General features: G+C 39.9%; 1 protein-coding gene across 6 annotated transcripts in view; it reads left to right on the top strand.

Moving 5' to 3' along the window:
• The window catches only part of MYO10 (myosin X), a 260,576-nt gene that overhangs the window by 151,487 nt on the left and 93,564 nt on the right, over positions 1-15,525 (top strand). For all 6 annotated transcript variants that reach the window (XM_086362496.1, XM_086362497.1, XM_086362494.1 and 3 more), the window contains 8 exons: positions 8,340-8,469; positions 9,943-10,061; positions 11,700-11,846; positions 11,998-12,098; positions 12,210-12,276; positions 12,797-12,889; positions 13,306-13,374; positions 14,855-14,937. In XM_086362496.1, the coding sequence (XP_086218622.1) occupies positions 8,340-8,469; positions 9,943-10,061; positions 11,700-11,846; positions 11,998-12,098; positions 12,210-12,276; positions 12,797-12,889; positions 13,306-13,374; positions 14,855-14,937 (809 nt within the window). The remainder of the gene's footprint in view (positions 1-8,339; positions 8,470-9,942; positions 10,062-11,699; positions 11,847-11,997; positions 12,099-12,209; positions 12,277-12,796; positions 12,890-13,305; positions 13,375-14,854; positions 14,938-15,525) is intronic.

Here is a 15,525-nt window from a genome sequence, read left to right as displayed (position 1 = left end):
GTTTGCTCTTCTAGACTGTTCATGAGAATACCTTCTGGAATGGAATCAAAGTATATTTTTAAGTGGATATATATCACGTGTCATTTCCCGATGTCTAATGTATGCGCCCTTAAACTGAAATGAAAATAAAAGCAGACTAGGCTTACAGTATTACGATCACCTTTGCTTCAGCCTTCCTTTGAAAGATGTCACATTCTGCCACGTATAATGCAAAGAGATGTCTCTGTCATCTCTCCTTCCTTCAACCTGTTAACCAAAAAACCTCTGCTAACAGCACCGTTGCCGTGTATCTACCCAAGGCAGTACAGGATTTGGCCCTGCTAATTGAATTTTATGAAATGTTTAAGTATTTATTTAAAATTTTCTCTCAATTTTCTTTTGATGCCCGAGACTTCTTTCACTACACGAGCTTCCTCCATTCACTTTGTGCTAGAAAGTGGATGTTTGCAGTGAGAGGCTCCTTGTTATCCAGTTAACAGTGTCACTGCGGGCCCACACTGAGCAACTCACTGGCCGCCAGGGTACAGGGGGCAGCGAGGCCCTTCTTAGTCCTGGGAGTGCCCCGGGAAGGTAGTCTGATGGCTTCCTTTGGGGGCATCGTTTTCTGATTCAAAACTGTGTGCTGCTTCTGAAGGCTTCAAGGAAAGCTGTGCAGCTTGGCCCTCTTTCAGTGATTGCTAGTTTTTATTTTTAAGTTGAAATGATAGGTTTGGGGATTTGAAATTTGGTCCTGTGATGAAAGGACATGTCATCTAGAAGGAAAGAAAAGTTTAGACGTGAAATTGACATAATGAATGTACACGACAGACTTAGAGGAATTCTATTTATAGATTCTTAAATATTTGCTTTGCAATTACTTTTTAGTGTTGACCCATCAGAAATGTCAGTGAAGACTTAGCTGGTATTCACTGAAATCAGGAGCATGTAATTTTTGCTCTCATTTAGCCTTCTTCAGGAAGATTGAAGCAATGCAGCCAGAAAAAAAAAAAAATAATAATGTGCTACTTCTGAGAAAGGAGGAAAAAATATTCTTTTCTATAAAAAAGTGAAATTCTCTCTTCCAAAACCTACAAAAATAATCAGTTGGGGGATGGCTCTAATAATTTATTATATCTTTAAGATCCATTGTAGCTCGCAAAGCCATGTTCATGTATGTTTAACACTAAGGAAAAACTTGTTCATTCTATAAGTGAGGAAAGCATAATACAGCATGATATGATCTTTCATTTGAAAGGTAAGCTTATACATGTCATGTATGTATAGTATGTATGCAGAAAATATGCTAAAATAATTCAAAAGTGTTATCTCAGAGCAGAATTCTAGGGTTTTATTTTATTCTTTATGATTCTGTTAGAATATTTTTACAATGAATATGTCAGTTTTCATGATTATATGATTATATCACCAAATCATAGGTCTTCCCTGGTGGCTCAGTCAGTAAAGAATCCACCTACAATGTGGGAGACCCAGGTTTAATCCCTGGGTCAGGAAGATCCCCTGGAGAAGGAAATGGTAACCTACTCCAGTATTCTTGCCTGGAGAATTCCGTGGTCAGAGGAGCCTGTGCAGTCCATGGGATTGCACAGAGTTGACACGACTGAGTGACTAACATTTTATCACATCATGATTTCTAAAATATAGGAGTATAAAGTATTATATCAGTACCAGCCAACCCATCTTTCTATCCTGCATAGCGCTCTATAACCAAGAGTGATACAGATGGTTAAAGAGACCCTGAACACTTCTGGTTATAAAGTTGATTTTCTGTCTTCAACATTTTTAAGCATCTGTTGTGTGCCAGGCAGGCACTGTTCTAGCAACAAGGAGACCGTAGTGAGCAAACCATCTATATAATCGCTATATTCTGTTAAATTAGGATGACTGGAACAGATTATGCTGTTGTTTTATCATGTAATTTGTCTGCTATTGTTGTTTGGTTGCTAAGTCATGTCCGACTCTTTGCGATCCCCTGGACTGCAGGACGCCAGGCTTCCCTGTCCTTCACTATCTCCCAGAGTTTGCTCAAATTCACGTCCATTCAGTTGTCGATGCTATCTAACCATCTCATCCTCTGTTGCCCCCTTCTCCTGCCCTCAATCTTTCCCAGCATCAGATTCTTTTCCAGTGAGTTGCTCTTTGCATCAGGTAGGCAAAGGATTGGAGTTTCAGCTTCAGCATCAGTCTTTCCAATGAATATTCAGGATTGATTTCCTTTACGATTGACTGGTTTGATCTGCTTTCGGTCCAAGGGACTCTCAGGAGTCTTCTCCAGCACAATTTGGAAGCATCAGTTCTTTGGCACTCAGCCTTCTTAATGGTTCAACTTTCACATTCATAGATGATTACTGGAAAAACCATAGCTTTGTCTCAATTTCCTTCCAAAATCAAGTACCATTGAAATTTGTATCTTCCTACTTTTAATTCCATAAAGCTCCTTTTCCCAGAGGTTTCGGGATTGAAGAAAGGGAAGGGACCACATTCTATTGGGACTCAAGAACATTTGTTTACAGAATGTGTTAAAATGTTAACGGAGAGAAGTTATTCCTGTGAATTACATATGAAAATGTCACCTTTGGTATTTTCAGCTACTGAAAAAAGATCATTATTCTTTTTATCAGCTTTAATGTCAACATACTTTGGCAATAGGACCTTTTAGGAATTTTGCTTATTTCATTGAGAATTTATGTATTTTTAAAATTCTTCATTGATACCACCTGACATTACTATAAATGTACCTGTAAAGGATCCTGAGCCATTCTTAGGGGATCCAGTTTTTCCTGGGGAGAGACAGTGAACACAGACTAAATTTCATAGCTCTTTTTTTTTTTTTTTTCCTTTGTAGTCTTCCAGGTTGCACTATAAAATGCTGAGTCAGAATGAAAAACTATTTCAAGAAAATAGTAACAACTAATTTATTTTTATTGCCTGCACTTGACCTACCAGAATGGTGGCTGTTGAAATGTGAGGAGGATAACAAGAGTCTTTGAGTGATAGTCTCTTTATTCTTTTGACTCCATAAATATTACATGGTAATGGTGTTCATAGCCATCTACCGGACTGGGGTTTCCTGACCATGTAGGTTTTACTGGGTGTACCCGTGTTTTTAACAGTGTGAACCCATCTACCCCTACGTTCTCTCCTCATCAGTCTGACTTTATAAAGATTTAGAGGGCTCTCAGCCATAAAAAAAGAATGAAATAATGCCATTTGCATCAACATGGATGGACCTGGAGATTGTCATACTGAGTGCAGTAAGTCAGACAGAGGAAGACAAATATCATATGACATCACTTATTTGTGGAATCTAAAAAAAGGTTGCAAATGAACTTATCCATAAAACAGAAAGTCTTACAACTGTAGAAAATAAATTTATTGTCACTGGGGGGTCGGGGAGAGGGATGAATGAGAAGATTGGGATTGACACATATACACTACTAGGTATAAGATAGATAAGTGATAAGGACCTACTGTATGGCACAGAGAACCCTACTCAGTACTCTGTAAGGGTCTGTATGGGAAAAGAATCCAGGAAAGAGTAGATCTATGTATATGTATAACTGATTTGCTGTGCTGTACAGCTGAAACTTAAGACAACATTGTAAATCAACTATGCCCCAGTAGAAATTTTAAAATAAAAGACTGACTTTATACCTCGATTTTGCCACATTTGAAAACTTCAGTCTCTTTCAATGTTGGAAAATTCGGGAGTGGAAGCTAATTTTATATTATACAATGCTATAATCTCGCCTAATATAAAATTACGTAATAAATCTTCAAAGTATTGGTCCTTCACTCGTGATTTATTGTGCCCAAACACCTCCCCTCCCACCCCATCTTATTCAGTCCATTTATTCACGATTCACCTGAGGACCCTTGGCTTCCTTAGATGGTGCCCCCACCTCACAGCTGAGACCCTGAGTGGATTTACCTTTTGTACCTGAAATTCAGTCCTCTTCCCTGTTTGTTTCCACTGTGAAAAGCCTGGCTTCCTTCTGACCTCAGTGGTTGGGATTGTATTATGTATTTGTCATCACTCCCCTCCCACCCCACACTTTCACAATCACCTGTTTTTTTATGTGCTTATTAAAGACTTTATAGAAAACATTTTGTATGACTTTGTGCCAGTTTTATAGCTAAATTGCTGTTTCACGCTTCTGAATTGTACTGAGATTTCCCAGGGTTTTTTTTTTTTAAGTCTTGAGCCATGTTGTTGAGAAAAGATAATTATAAGGAGGCTTAACAGCATTGTAAATCAACTGTGCTTCAATAAAAATTTTAGAAAAGTCTTAAAGTGGCTACTTTTGCCAAAGGGGTGGAGCTTGCTACTGAAAAGACTGTAAATAGGACAGTGAATGGAGACTTGCTGGCAGGGGTGAGTGGCCACGCCTGTGCTGGTTGGTGTTAATTGGTTCCAGCCATTACATTACCCCATGGCACATGATTGATACTTGTCACCACACTCCTAATTCACTTAAAGTTAAACTTGAGAGTGAAGAAGTCACAGATTGGTTCATACAGACGGCACATTTTACTCATTGGCTTTCATGTCTCTATATGTAAGCTATGTATTTTCAGAACTTAACCAAGAATTTTTTTCATGGAGCATCTTTTGATATTTTTTATTTTACAGTTTGCAGTTTTCTGCTACTGTGAACTTATTTTTTGAAGACCTTCCTTTTTTTCCTGCAAGTATAGAGGAGATTTTGAAAACTTGAAGTATAGTTGATTTATAGTGTGTTAGTTTCTATTGTACAGCCAAGTGATTCAGTTATATATGTGTGCATGTGTACAGATTCTTTTTCATATTTTCCATTATGGCTTATTCTAGAATATTGAAGATAGTTCCCTGTACTATACAATAGGACCTTGTTTATCCAATCTGTATATAATATTTTGTATCCACTAATCCCAAACTCCCAATCCAGCCCTCTCTTGACTCCTCTCCCCCTTGACAAGTCTGTTCTCTATGGAAGATCTTATTTGTTTAGTGTTATATAAAGTCCAGGCTGGTGAGTTACAATGAAATCTTGTATCTCTATGGTCATCCTAAGATGAGCTTAGAAAATTTTTATAAATTAGTGTTGAAGAGGTCCTGTGCTACATGAGGAAAACTTTAATAAAAAAAAAATTATTAACTTTAACGTGGCATAGATGCTTTATAGTTATTTTGCCAACATCTAAATTGGTCCTTACCACTTTGAAAAGCTTCCCTGCTGGCAGTGATGGTAAAGAATCTGCCTGCAATGCAGGAGATCCAAGTTTGACCCCTGGATCGGGAGGCTCCCCTGGAGAAGGAAATGGCAACTGGCTCCAGTATTCTTGCCTGGAGAATTCCATGGACAGACAAGCCTGGTAGGCTATAGTCTGTGGGGTCTCAAAGCATCAGACATGACTGAACAACTAACATTACTACTCCTACTGTTTTAAAAGTCTTGAGCATAATAGATATTCTATATTTCTTAGCCATATTTCTTTGCTTTTAGAATAAGTAAATTTGAATAATTACTTTCCCATAGGTTTTTAAAAATTGATCAGCACTTGACCAATAGTTCTTATTCTTGGCATCAATTTTTGTCTGTACCCATAAAATGATACTCTGTTAAACAATTCATGGTCTTTTTATTTTTTTGGTAGTCCCTTTTATTAAGTTATAATGTACATATAATAAAATGCCCTCATATAAAGCATATAAAGTGAAATTTGAATTTATGTACTCGTGTACCCACAACCACAATCAAACTGAAGGACAATTCTACACCCTAAAGATTTCTTGTCCCCCTTCCTAGACAATCCCAGACTCCCTAGCCCTAGGAAACCTAGAAAAATGTGTCTTTTCTAGAGTTTCCTGAAAATGAAATCATACAAAATCTCTTCTCCTCTCTCTGGCTTCTTTCACTCACCCAAACTGCACCTAACAGAATTGTTTCTTTTTACAATGAATAGTATTCATTGAAGAGACAGCAATTTATTTATCCATTCACCCATTAATAGACTCAGTTGTTACAGTAAAAACATGTCAACAATATCAAAAGATGTGAATATAATGTCCATTAGCCTGCCAGCAGTAACATTGCAACTATTTTCAATTTTGTAGATCTTCTTCCCAGCCTGATTTTCTTTAAAAAAAGTTGCACAAATTTAGTACTTTTTGCATAAAGCTATCATAAATATCATGTTTATATGTAATGTTGATAATTTCCTTTAAAAACTATATACTGTTCCATAACAAGTTTACTTACTATATTTGACTTGTCTGATTGTAGAAAAGCTAGGGCTTTTTTTTTCTCTGAAAGTGTTGTTAAGATAATGCTGTAGTGAATATTTTACAAAGCTTTCTTTCCTGTCGAGATTTTCTTTGAAACAAATCTTCAGCATTAGAACTTCCTGGTGGTACAGTGGATAAGATTCTGCACTCCCAATGCAGGGGGGCATGGGTTTGATCCCTGCTCAGGGAACTAGGATCCCGCATGCCCCATATGGTAGCTAAAAATAAAAAAATTCCAGCACTGAAATTAAGGGTGATTACATAGGCAACTGACTTTTTAAGGACGTAAAAAGAAAAAAAAAAGCATACAACCGAATGGAGAGTAAGTTCCTAGACTTTGCGTTCGTCAGGCCTGACTTTGAATCTTGGTTTTGTGACCCTGAGAAACTTGTGTAACTTCTCTGAACATTTTAAGGTTATGTACCTAGGTGGTCCAGCGCAACGCTGACCCGTAATCTTTATACTGACTTACGCTACCAGCGGTGACCCCTGCATAAATACCCCACTTTCTCCCATTTTCTCATTCAGAAAAATTTTTGTTAATTTAATAGAAGTTATCTCATTTTCTTCAATATGCATGTGTTGGATTTCTAGGAAGGAAAACATTTCTCTGTGGATTTGCATTTCCTCTTACAAAAGGTGCCTATTTTATTTAACTGCGTCATGTGTCTCTTAATATAGCTGTTGGTTCCTTGCCTTATGCAGTTTTTTCTTTTAATTTTGTTTTCCTGTTTATTGTTTTTGCCCTTTGTTTCTGGCTTTTTTTCCCTTTCCTCGTAAAGAAATTACTTTTCATATTTTAAAGTCTCCAGTCGCTTCCTCTTGCAGCTTCTGTGGCATCACAGTGCTGTGTGGCTTCCGCCTTCCTGCTCCGGTGGTCACTGTAGTGATCACGGGTCTGAGTTCTCTTTGTAGGTTATTTTCATCCATATTGCCAGCAGTTCCGCCCTCTGTTCTGCACGTGTGTGTGCGTGCGTGCATCCGTGTGCGTGTGTGTAGAGTAGGTGTGGGAGAGGGTAGCTGGCTCTTTTCCTGACAAGAATATGGCTCCTAAATCCTAAGAGATAATGAGCAAATCTTTGATCTGATTCAGAAGATGCTTGGCTTCAGTTTAGAAACTTTCTGGGGAACAAAGCCCCTGTTGGTGCTTGTTCTTTTTTTTTTTTTTCTTTCCAAATCAGCATTGTGTTAACTTCTATTTAGTATCCAGAGGCCAAAATAAGACCTTAAAAATCCTTTGGAGAAATGGAGAATAGCAGTGTGATGACTGTCAAGGAAGACAAATCTAGATCCATTCAGTTTTTCCATCAGCATCTTTTACAAAAGGAGCAGAAGTGTCTTCTATCTGTAGAACCCCTGATGGAGAATTTCATTCTGCTTATCAGGCTCCCTGCTTCTTTTAACCGTTAAGACAAGTCCCCAAATTTATATTGGAGGAGTCTCATGAAGTATCCCCCACCCCTGACATTTTCTTTTCTTTTTTAAAATTAATTAATTTTAATTGGAGGATAATTACTTTATCATATTGTGATGGTTTTTGCCATACATCGACATGAATCAGCCACGGGTGCAGTTGTGTTCCCCCAACCTGAACCCCCCTCCCACCTCCCTCCCCACCCCATGCCCCCTATTTTTTATGTGTAAGAAAATAAAAAATGTTCCATTACATTTTGATACACACAGAAAGAAGGATTTCTTTGTCACTATCATTACTATGACTCTCTGGAGTAATTCTTTTCTGGCATAAACAGGAGTCTTGTGTGTAAAGCAGATATTTATTTTTTTTTTATCTTATTGATTGGGTTATCTCTTAAGTATTGTACAATTATTTCCTAATGTCTTGCTTTTCTTTTATGTATACCCATTTAAAGTGTTTGTCATATAAAATGGGTTGACCAAAAAATGTGTTCGTTTTTTTCCTGCAGTATCTAATGGAAAATCCCCAATGAAATTTTTGGCCACCCCAATATTTCTTGCTTTCTTGCCTTGTACTTAGTAACTTTATTGAGTAGTGACCATTTTCATTTTTTTTTAGTATGAAAAAACATGAAAAACTAACCTTGTTTCCTTCCAGATGGCGATGGAGGTCATGCAGTTTAGCAAGGAAGAAGTTCGGGAAGTGTTGAGGTTGCTTGCTGGTATATTACATCTCGGGAACATAGAATTTATCACTGCTGGTGGGGCGCAAGTTTCCTTCAAAACGGGTAAGGTTGCTTCTCCCTGCTTCACTTCCTTGGCTTTTGCCTCATAAGAAATGTAGATCTCAAATATTTCCTGTCTCGCCTTTGACAGAAAAATATTTTGAGCCCTAGAATAAGTGCTACAGAAGTTTGATGTGAAAGGTCAGCTAATAAAGGGTCAAAGCATCTCAAACAAGTGATTACTGCGTGGAATGGTGGCTGTGTTCTCATTTTCTGCTAAGAAAGAAGGAAAATGAGCCCAAGAAGAGGAAATAGGGGCAACAAGAATTTGATGTAGGAATAATGTCTTGAGTCAGGCGTGTAGTGTTGTGGTTAATTCCTGGCTACTGAGGGCTGCCGTAGTGGAATGGTTAAGATAGTTAGTTTTCAAGCCAGGATGACTGGTTCGTAGCCCGGCTCTGCCCCAAGCTGTTTCCTTGGGTTACTTATCCCTTCAACACCCCTTCAACACTCATGACTTCTCACTGTAAAGTGCACAGTGGAGATGTCTTAAGACTAAGTGAGTTAACATACATGTAACAATGTCAGTTGTCATTTTCCTGGAGTGATTTATCCTTTAAACTTTTCTGATGGTTGCAGTGGATGAGGGCATGGAGGCTGGGAAATGGATGAGTGTAAGTTCAGAGTGGCCCTTGAGTTGCCCAGGGCTAGAGGCCTGTAGTTCTCCTTCCCATGGATCATACCTGTTGATGTTTACTGCTTTAGAAATGAAAACAGAGGCAGTTAAAACTGGAGTGGGTTGCCATTCCCTTCTCCAGGGGGTCTTCCTGACTGAGGGATCAAACCCAGGTCTCCTGCGTTGCAGGCTGATTCTTTACCATCTGAGTCACCAGGGAAGCCCTTTAGAAATAAAAGCGGAGATAGTTAAAAACAATAGATTCACTTTAAAATAACCGTAACCAACCCCTTGCATATAGTAAAATAAATAGTATTTTATTTGAAAGGCCATCTTCCAAAACAAAAAAGAACAAGTCAATAATGACTGACATTGTCTAATGATTTTGTAAATGTTTGAAATATCTGATGTAATGAAGGACAGCTGGCTTCTATTTCTGCCTTCAGCTTCTTGAGCTACCCATGTCATGTAGCCTCTGGGATATTCTTCTGTATACTTGTGAGGGAATGAGGGTGAAAAAGCAAATAACAGAGTTTATCACTAAAAAAAAAAGCTAGTCTTATTACTGAAATAGTTATGGACCTTGCAAACCTCTGACAGGGTCTTGGGGAGCCTGCCGGGGGTCTCTGGACCGTACTTGTTCCAAGTACCAGGTCATTTGCTGTAAACCTAAGACACATTGAGGGAGTGAAAAGCCTGCCAGCAGAACATGTGTCCTCTAGGTCCTGCCCGAGGGGCTTAGGAATATCCTCTGCTTTACTGTGTCGCTTTGTGGCACTGGCTTTGCACCCATTTGGAGTCGCATGGGCTGTCCCTTCTTGGGGTTGTGCATCCATTTTCGCCTTGTCCTTCCTCCCCAGCCTTGGGCAGGTCTGCAGAGTTACTTGGGCTGGACCCGGCACAGCTCACGGATGCCTTGACCCAGAGGTCCATGTTCCTCCGGGGGGAGGAGATCCTTACACCTCTCAACGTTCAGCAGGTACGTGTGTGGCCCTCAGAGCAACTTCTAAAGATGCCTCTGGGTCTGCAGATCCATGGCTTTGATTTGAATAAGTAACTGTAATTATCCATTTGAATGCTTTTGGCTCAGGATCAAAATAAGACGTCCACGTTGAGGGGATAGGCAAAGTGGTTCAGTGGCCATCTTAGAGACAGTGTAGCAGAATCTTTAAGAGGACTGGGGGAGATTTCCTGAGTCTGAGTCCTGAGTCTTCAGCTTATTATATTCTGGTCTTGGGGAATTTATTCACTGTGCCTCAGTTTCCTTTTCTGTAAGACAAGGATGAAAATAAAGTGTTAGTTGCTCAGTCATGTCCGACTCCTTGGACCTATGGACTGTAGTCCACCAAGCTCCTCTGTGCATGGAATTCTCCAGGCAAGAATACTGGAGTGGGTAGCCATTCCCTTCTCCAGAGGATCCCCCTACCCAGAGATCAAACCTGGGTGTCCCAAAGTGCAGGCAGATTCTTTAGCTTTTGAGCCACCAGAGAAGCCCCAAGACAAGGATGTGAAAGTAGTCATTCAGTCGTGTCCGACTCTTTGTGACCCCGAGGACGGGAGCCCGCCAGGCTCCTCTGCCCATGGAATTCTCCAGACAAGTATGCTGGGGTGGGTTGCCATGTATAAAGATGATAGTAAAAAATATATAAATGCTAAAAACTTAGTGGCATTGCCGACTCAGTGGACATGAGTTTGATCAAGCTCCGGGAGTTGGTGATGGACAGGGAAGCCTGGCGTGCTGTGGTCCATGTGGTCACAAAGATATGGGCAGAGCTGAGCTACTGAACTGAACACTTAGTGACTGGTGCAGAGTAAGAGTTAAATAAACAGCTGTAATAATTATTATTATTAATTGGTGTTAGTTTTATTATAATTAATTATTATTATTAATAATGAAAGCAAAGCAACAGTATGTTGTATGATTTATTTTTGTCTCTGCAACTGCCTTGAGCCAGTTACATGCACTAGCCCATCTAATAGCTGTTTCTGGATTGGATAAGTAAAAATGCTAACCATACCATGAAGAAAACTTGTATTACACTAAGTAAAATATGAGAAGATGATAATGAGTGAAGTCAAGTCTTAATTAATGTCATGTCGTTGTTGGTATTTAGTCACTAAGTCGTTTCCCACTCTCTTGCAACCCCCTGAACTGTAGCTTACCAGGCTCTTCTGTCCATGGGATTCTCCAGGCAAGAACATTGGAGTGGGTTGCCATTTCCTTCTCCAGTGGCTCTTCCCAACCCAGGGATCGAACCCTAGTCTCCTGCATTGGCAGGCAGATTCTTTACCACTGAGCCACCTGGAAAGCCCACTTATTGGCATAAACCTGATCAAATTTAGAGCTGTATATATTGGTTCCGATTCTTTCTTATAACTCAGTACATAAAGCTGAATCTGAAAGCCTGATGCTTCAAGGTGAATCTTGCTGCAAATAAGCAAGCTTCAGGTTTCCCTTTCTTTAGACAGCTGTGTTTTCCTGGGTGGTATTGATTCACTGGACACAGCCTGCGTGGATGTAGAGTGAGTGGCTCCTGAGCGCAGCTCGGGTAGAGGTGCCCATCCGGGTTCCCTGCAGTCATCAGGGAAACTGCGTCTCTGTCTCCTCTCCCCTCAGGCGGCAGACAGCAGGGACTCCTTGGCCATGGCACTTTACGCACGCTGCTTCGAGTGGGTGATCAAGAAGATCAACAGCAGGATCAAAGGCAAAGATGATTTCAAGTCTATTGGCATCTTGGACATCTTTGGATTTGAAAACTTTGAGGTGTGCTACCAATGAGTGGGATCCTCCTAAGCAGAGCTCGTGAAACAAACACTGCTATGTTTTCTCCGCAGATTTTTGTTGGCCTTTTCTTTACCTTTTTATGTAAGAGCGAGAGTGCTAAAGACTCTTGTTGGATTGTTTCCCCCCTTAGGTGAATCACTTTGAGCAGTTCAATATAAACTATGCAAACGAGAAACTTCAGGAATATTTCAACAAGCATATCTTTTCTTTAGAACAACTGGAATATAGTAGGTAAGCACTCACTGAATTGCGTTTCAAAATGTTTAAGAAAATGAGTCCCTACGTTGGATAGTTTTGAAGTGATATTTTACTACAACCTGGACCTTTTTAATCTTTGCACAGAGAAGGCTTAGTGTGGGAAGATATTGACTGGATAGACAATGGAGAATGCCTGGACTTGATTGAGAAGGTAACGCACTGGTGAAGAATTGTTGCAGTCCCAAGGGTGTCCAGCTGGGCTGATTCATATTTACGGGAACAAAAGAGCTTGTAGAAACACGCACGTGAAAGATGTGACTGTTTAAAACACAATGGACCGTTTGGAACCGTACATGTAACTGTGCAAGGTTGAGTTTAAGGACTTGGCTGCTTCAAGCCCATTGTCTCTTTGAAGTCGATATTTTAAGAGTCAACAGTGAGCAGATTGGCTTCCCAGAGATTTTAAGTCAGCATCAAAAACTTTGCCATCCCAGTAGTGGATTGGCCAATTGTAAACATCCTGGTCACCAGACTACAGGGGGTTCAGTGTTTGCAGTATGGAATGAGTTTGGAGTTCTTTATAGTGTATCATTCTGAATTTTTCAATCTGAGAAACTATGCCCTTTTTACCACTTGATAGAGAGTAGAGAGGAAAGGAGCTGTAAAAATACACAGAGGCAAAAATTAAATGTGTAATTCGTATTTAACCTTTTTTTTCCCCTCTCTTCTAGAAACTTGGTCTCCTAGCCCTTATCAATGAAGAAAGCCATTTTCCTCAAGCCACTGATAGCACCTTATTGGAAAAGTTGCACAATCAGCATGCTGTATGTCCACACCTGCCAACTCCTCATTGTGTCTGGGTAGCTCATCTGTGGATTAAGATGCTGGAGGACAGATTTAGGGGCTGTTGGCCCCACGGTGCCTCTCACATTGAATTTTTTTTTCCTCTCAAACGGAAGCTTTGCTCTGCCAGAACTAAATAGAAATAAAAGCCAAAGGCATAGATTTGAGGCTACTTGTCAGAACATGCCCACGTTTACTTTGAGTATAAAATTTAACCTTTTTAACCTACCATAATGACACAGACCAGGGTTGCATGATTTCGATGAAGTGCATCACATGATGTGGCCTAAAGCTCTTATATGTCGTGGGTTTTGAAATTGTTTTCCCTGGCAGTTGTAGTTATACTGTCAGGAAATCAGTGAGTGAAATTAGGCATTTACTTTTTTTTTTTTTTTAGAATAACCACTTTTACGTGAAGCCCAGAGTTGCAGTCAACAATTTTGGAGTGAAACACTATGCTGGAGAGGTAACTCCTGTTTGAATTTGTATGATCGAAGTGTGGTTGATTTACAATGTGGTGTTAATTTCTGCTGTACAGCCAAGCGATGCAGTCACACACACACACACACATATTCTTTTCCCGTTATGATTTGTCCCAGGATACTGAATATCGTTCCCTGCCCTGTACAGTAGGATTATCCATTATCCCTGATTATCCGTTCAGTACGTAGCAGTTGTCCTCTGCTGACCCCAGACTCCCGCACCCCTCTCCCCCGTGGCAGCCGCGGGTGTATTCTCGCTGTGCGTCTGTTTCTGCTCCTTAGATAAGGTCATTTGTGTCGTGTTTTGATTCCACATGTAAGTGATACCATGATATTTGTCTTCCTGATTTACTTCACTTAGAATGGTGATCTCTACTTGTGTCATGTTTTGATGCCACATGTAAGTGATACTGTGATACTTGTCTTCCTGACTGACTTCACTTAGAATGGTGATCTCTACTTGTGTCATGTTTTGATCCCACATGTAAGTGATACCGTGATACTTGTCTTCCTGACTTACTTCACTTAGTATGGTGATCTCTACTTGTGTCGTGTTTTGATTCCACATGTAAGTGATACCGTGATACTTGTCTTCATGACTGACTTCACTTAGAATGGTGATCTCTACTTGTGTCATGTTTTGATGCCACATGTAAGTGATACCGTGATACTTGTCTTCCTGACTGACTTCACTTAGAATGGTGATCTCTACTTGTGTCATGTTTTGATCCCACATGTAAGTGATACCGTGATACTTGTCTTCCTGACTGACTTCACTTAGAATGGTGATCTCTACTTGTGTCATGTTTTGATCCCACATGTAAGTGATACCGTGATACTTGTCTTCCTGACTGACTTCACTTAGAATGGGGATCTCTACTTGTGTCATGTTTTGATCCCACATGTAAGTGATACCGTGATACTTGTCTTCCTGACTGACTTCACTTAGAATGGTGATCTCTGGGTCCATGCATGTTGCTGCAAATGGCATTTTGTTCTTTTTGTGGCTGAGTAGTATACCCCTGTATATACATGTACTACATACATCTTTATCCATTCATCTGTTGCTGGGCGTTTAGGTTGTTCCCATGTCTCGACTATTGTAAATAGTGCTGCTGCTAACATAGGGGTGCCTGTGTCTTTTTTAATTAGTTTTATCCGGATAGATGCTCAGGAATGGGATTACTTGACCATATGGCAACTCTGTTTTTCATTTTTTTGAGGAACCTCCATACTGTTTTCTATAGTGGCTGAACCAATGCAACCAACAGTGTAGGAGGGTTCCCCACACCCTTAGGCAGGTAACTTCTCATCAAGATCCCGGCTGATATTTGCCCATTTGTAATTTCAGAAGCCAATCATAAGTAGATTGAACGATGGTTCCAGCTTTTAAAGGGGATGCTTAGGACCTGAAATGATTCTTTTGATCAGTTCTTCCTTTTCTCACTTGTTTTTGCAAACCAGGTTCAGTATGACGTGCGGGGCATCTTGGAGAAGAACAGGGATACCTTCAGGGACGATCTTCTCAACCTTCTGAGAGAAAGCCGGTGCGTTGGTCTCTTTCCTGAGCTGTCAGAGTGATGTCTGTGCAGATGCTTTTAATTCACACAGAAAAATTTAATATGGGGGCAACTTGATGTAGTGTGTTCTTCCCTGGGCAATATTTGATTAATAAAGTGATATATAAATGGCCTTAGTGGTAGTGGCTACCATTTAATGAAGTGGCATTGGAACACCAGACCCATAGATTAGATACTTTTATTCATCCTGTTATGCAGGTAAGGAGATTAAGCCTGGTGTGGTGAAGTGACTTGCCCAGGATTCTTCAACTAGATTTTATCTGTTCTGCTTGGTTCAAGAATCTAAGATTTTAACCAGCATGACCTAGTTTCTTCGGGTCTTGTAGGACCTTCTGTCTCTAGTTAGTGTAAAGGTTATCAAGAGAAATAAACAAGTATTCAGCTAAAATTACCCATTCGTTTATTCATTCATGAATTGTAAATTCACACCATTAAATCAGTAATTAAGGAAAATATGCTGAAAAGTTTTGATGATGAATTCATTTGTTTGTATATATTAAACCAGGAGGTTTCCTGCTTTTAGGAGGCTTTGTGAGAGAGAAAGAGGGGAAAACA

Source organism: Bos grunniens, chromosome 20 (genome assembly GCF_055505025.1).
Source record: "Bos grunniens cultivar Pamir isolate PY7600 chromosome 20, Bosgru_T2T1.0, whole genome shotgun sequence".
Taxonomy (NCBI): domain Eukaryota; kingdom Metazoa; phylum Chordata; class Mammalia; order Artiodactyla; family Bovidae; genus Bos; species Bos grunniens.
The sequence above is the reverse complement of the archived record's forward strand: the minus strand, read 5'-3'. Positions and strand labels throughout refer to the sequence as shown.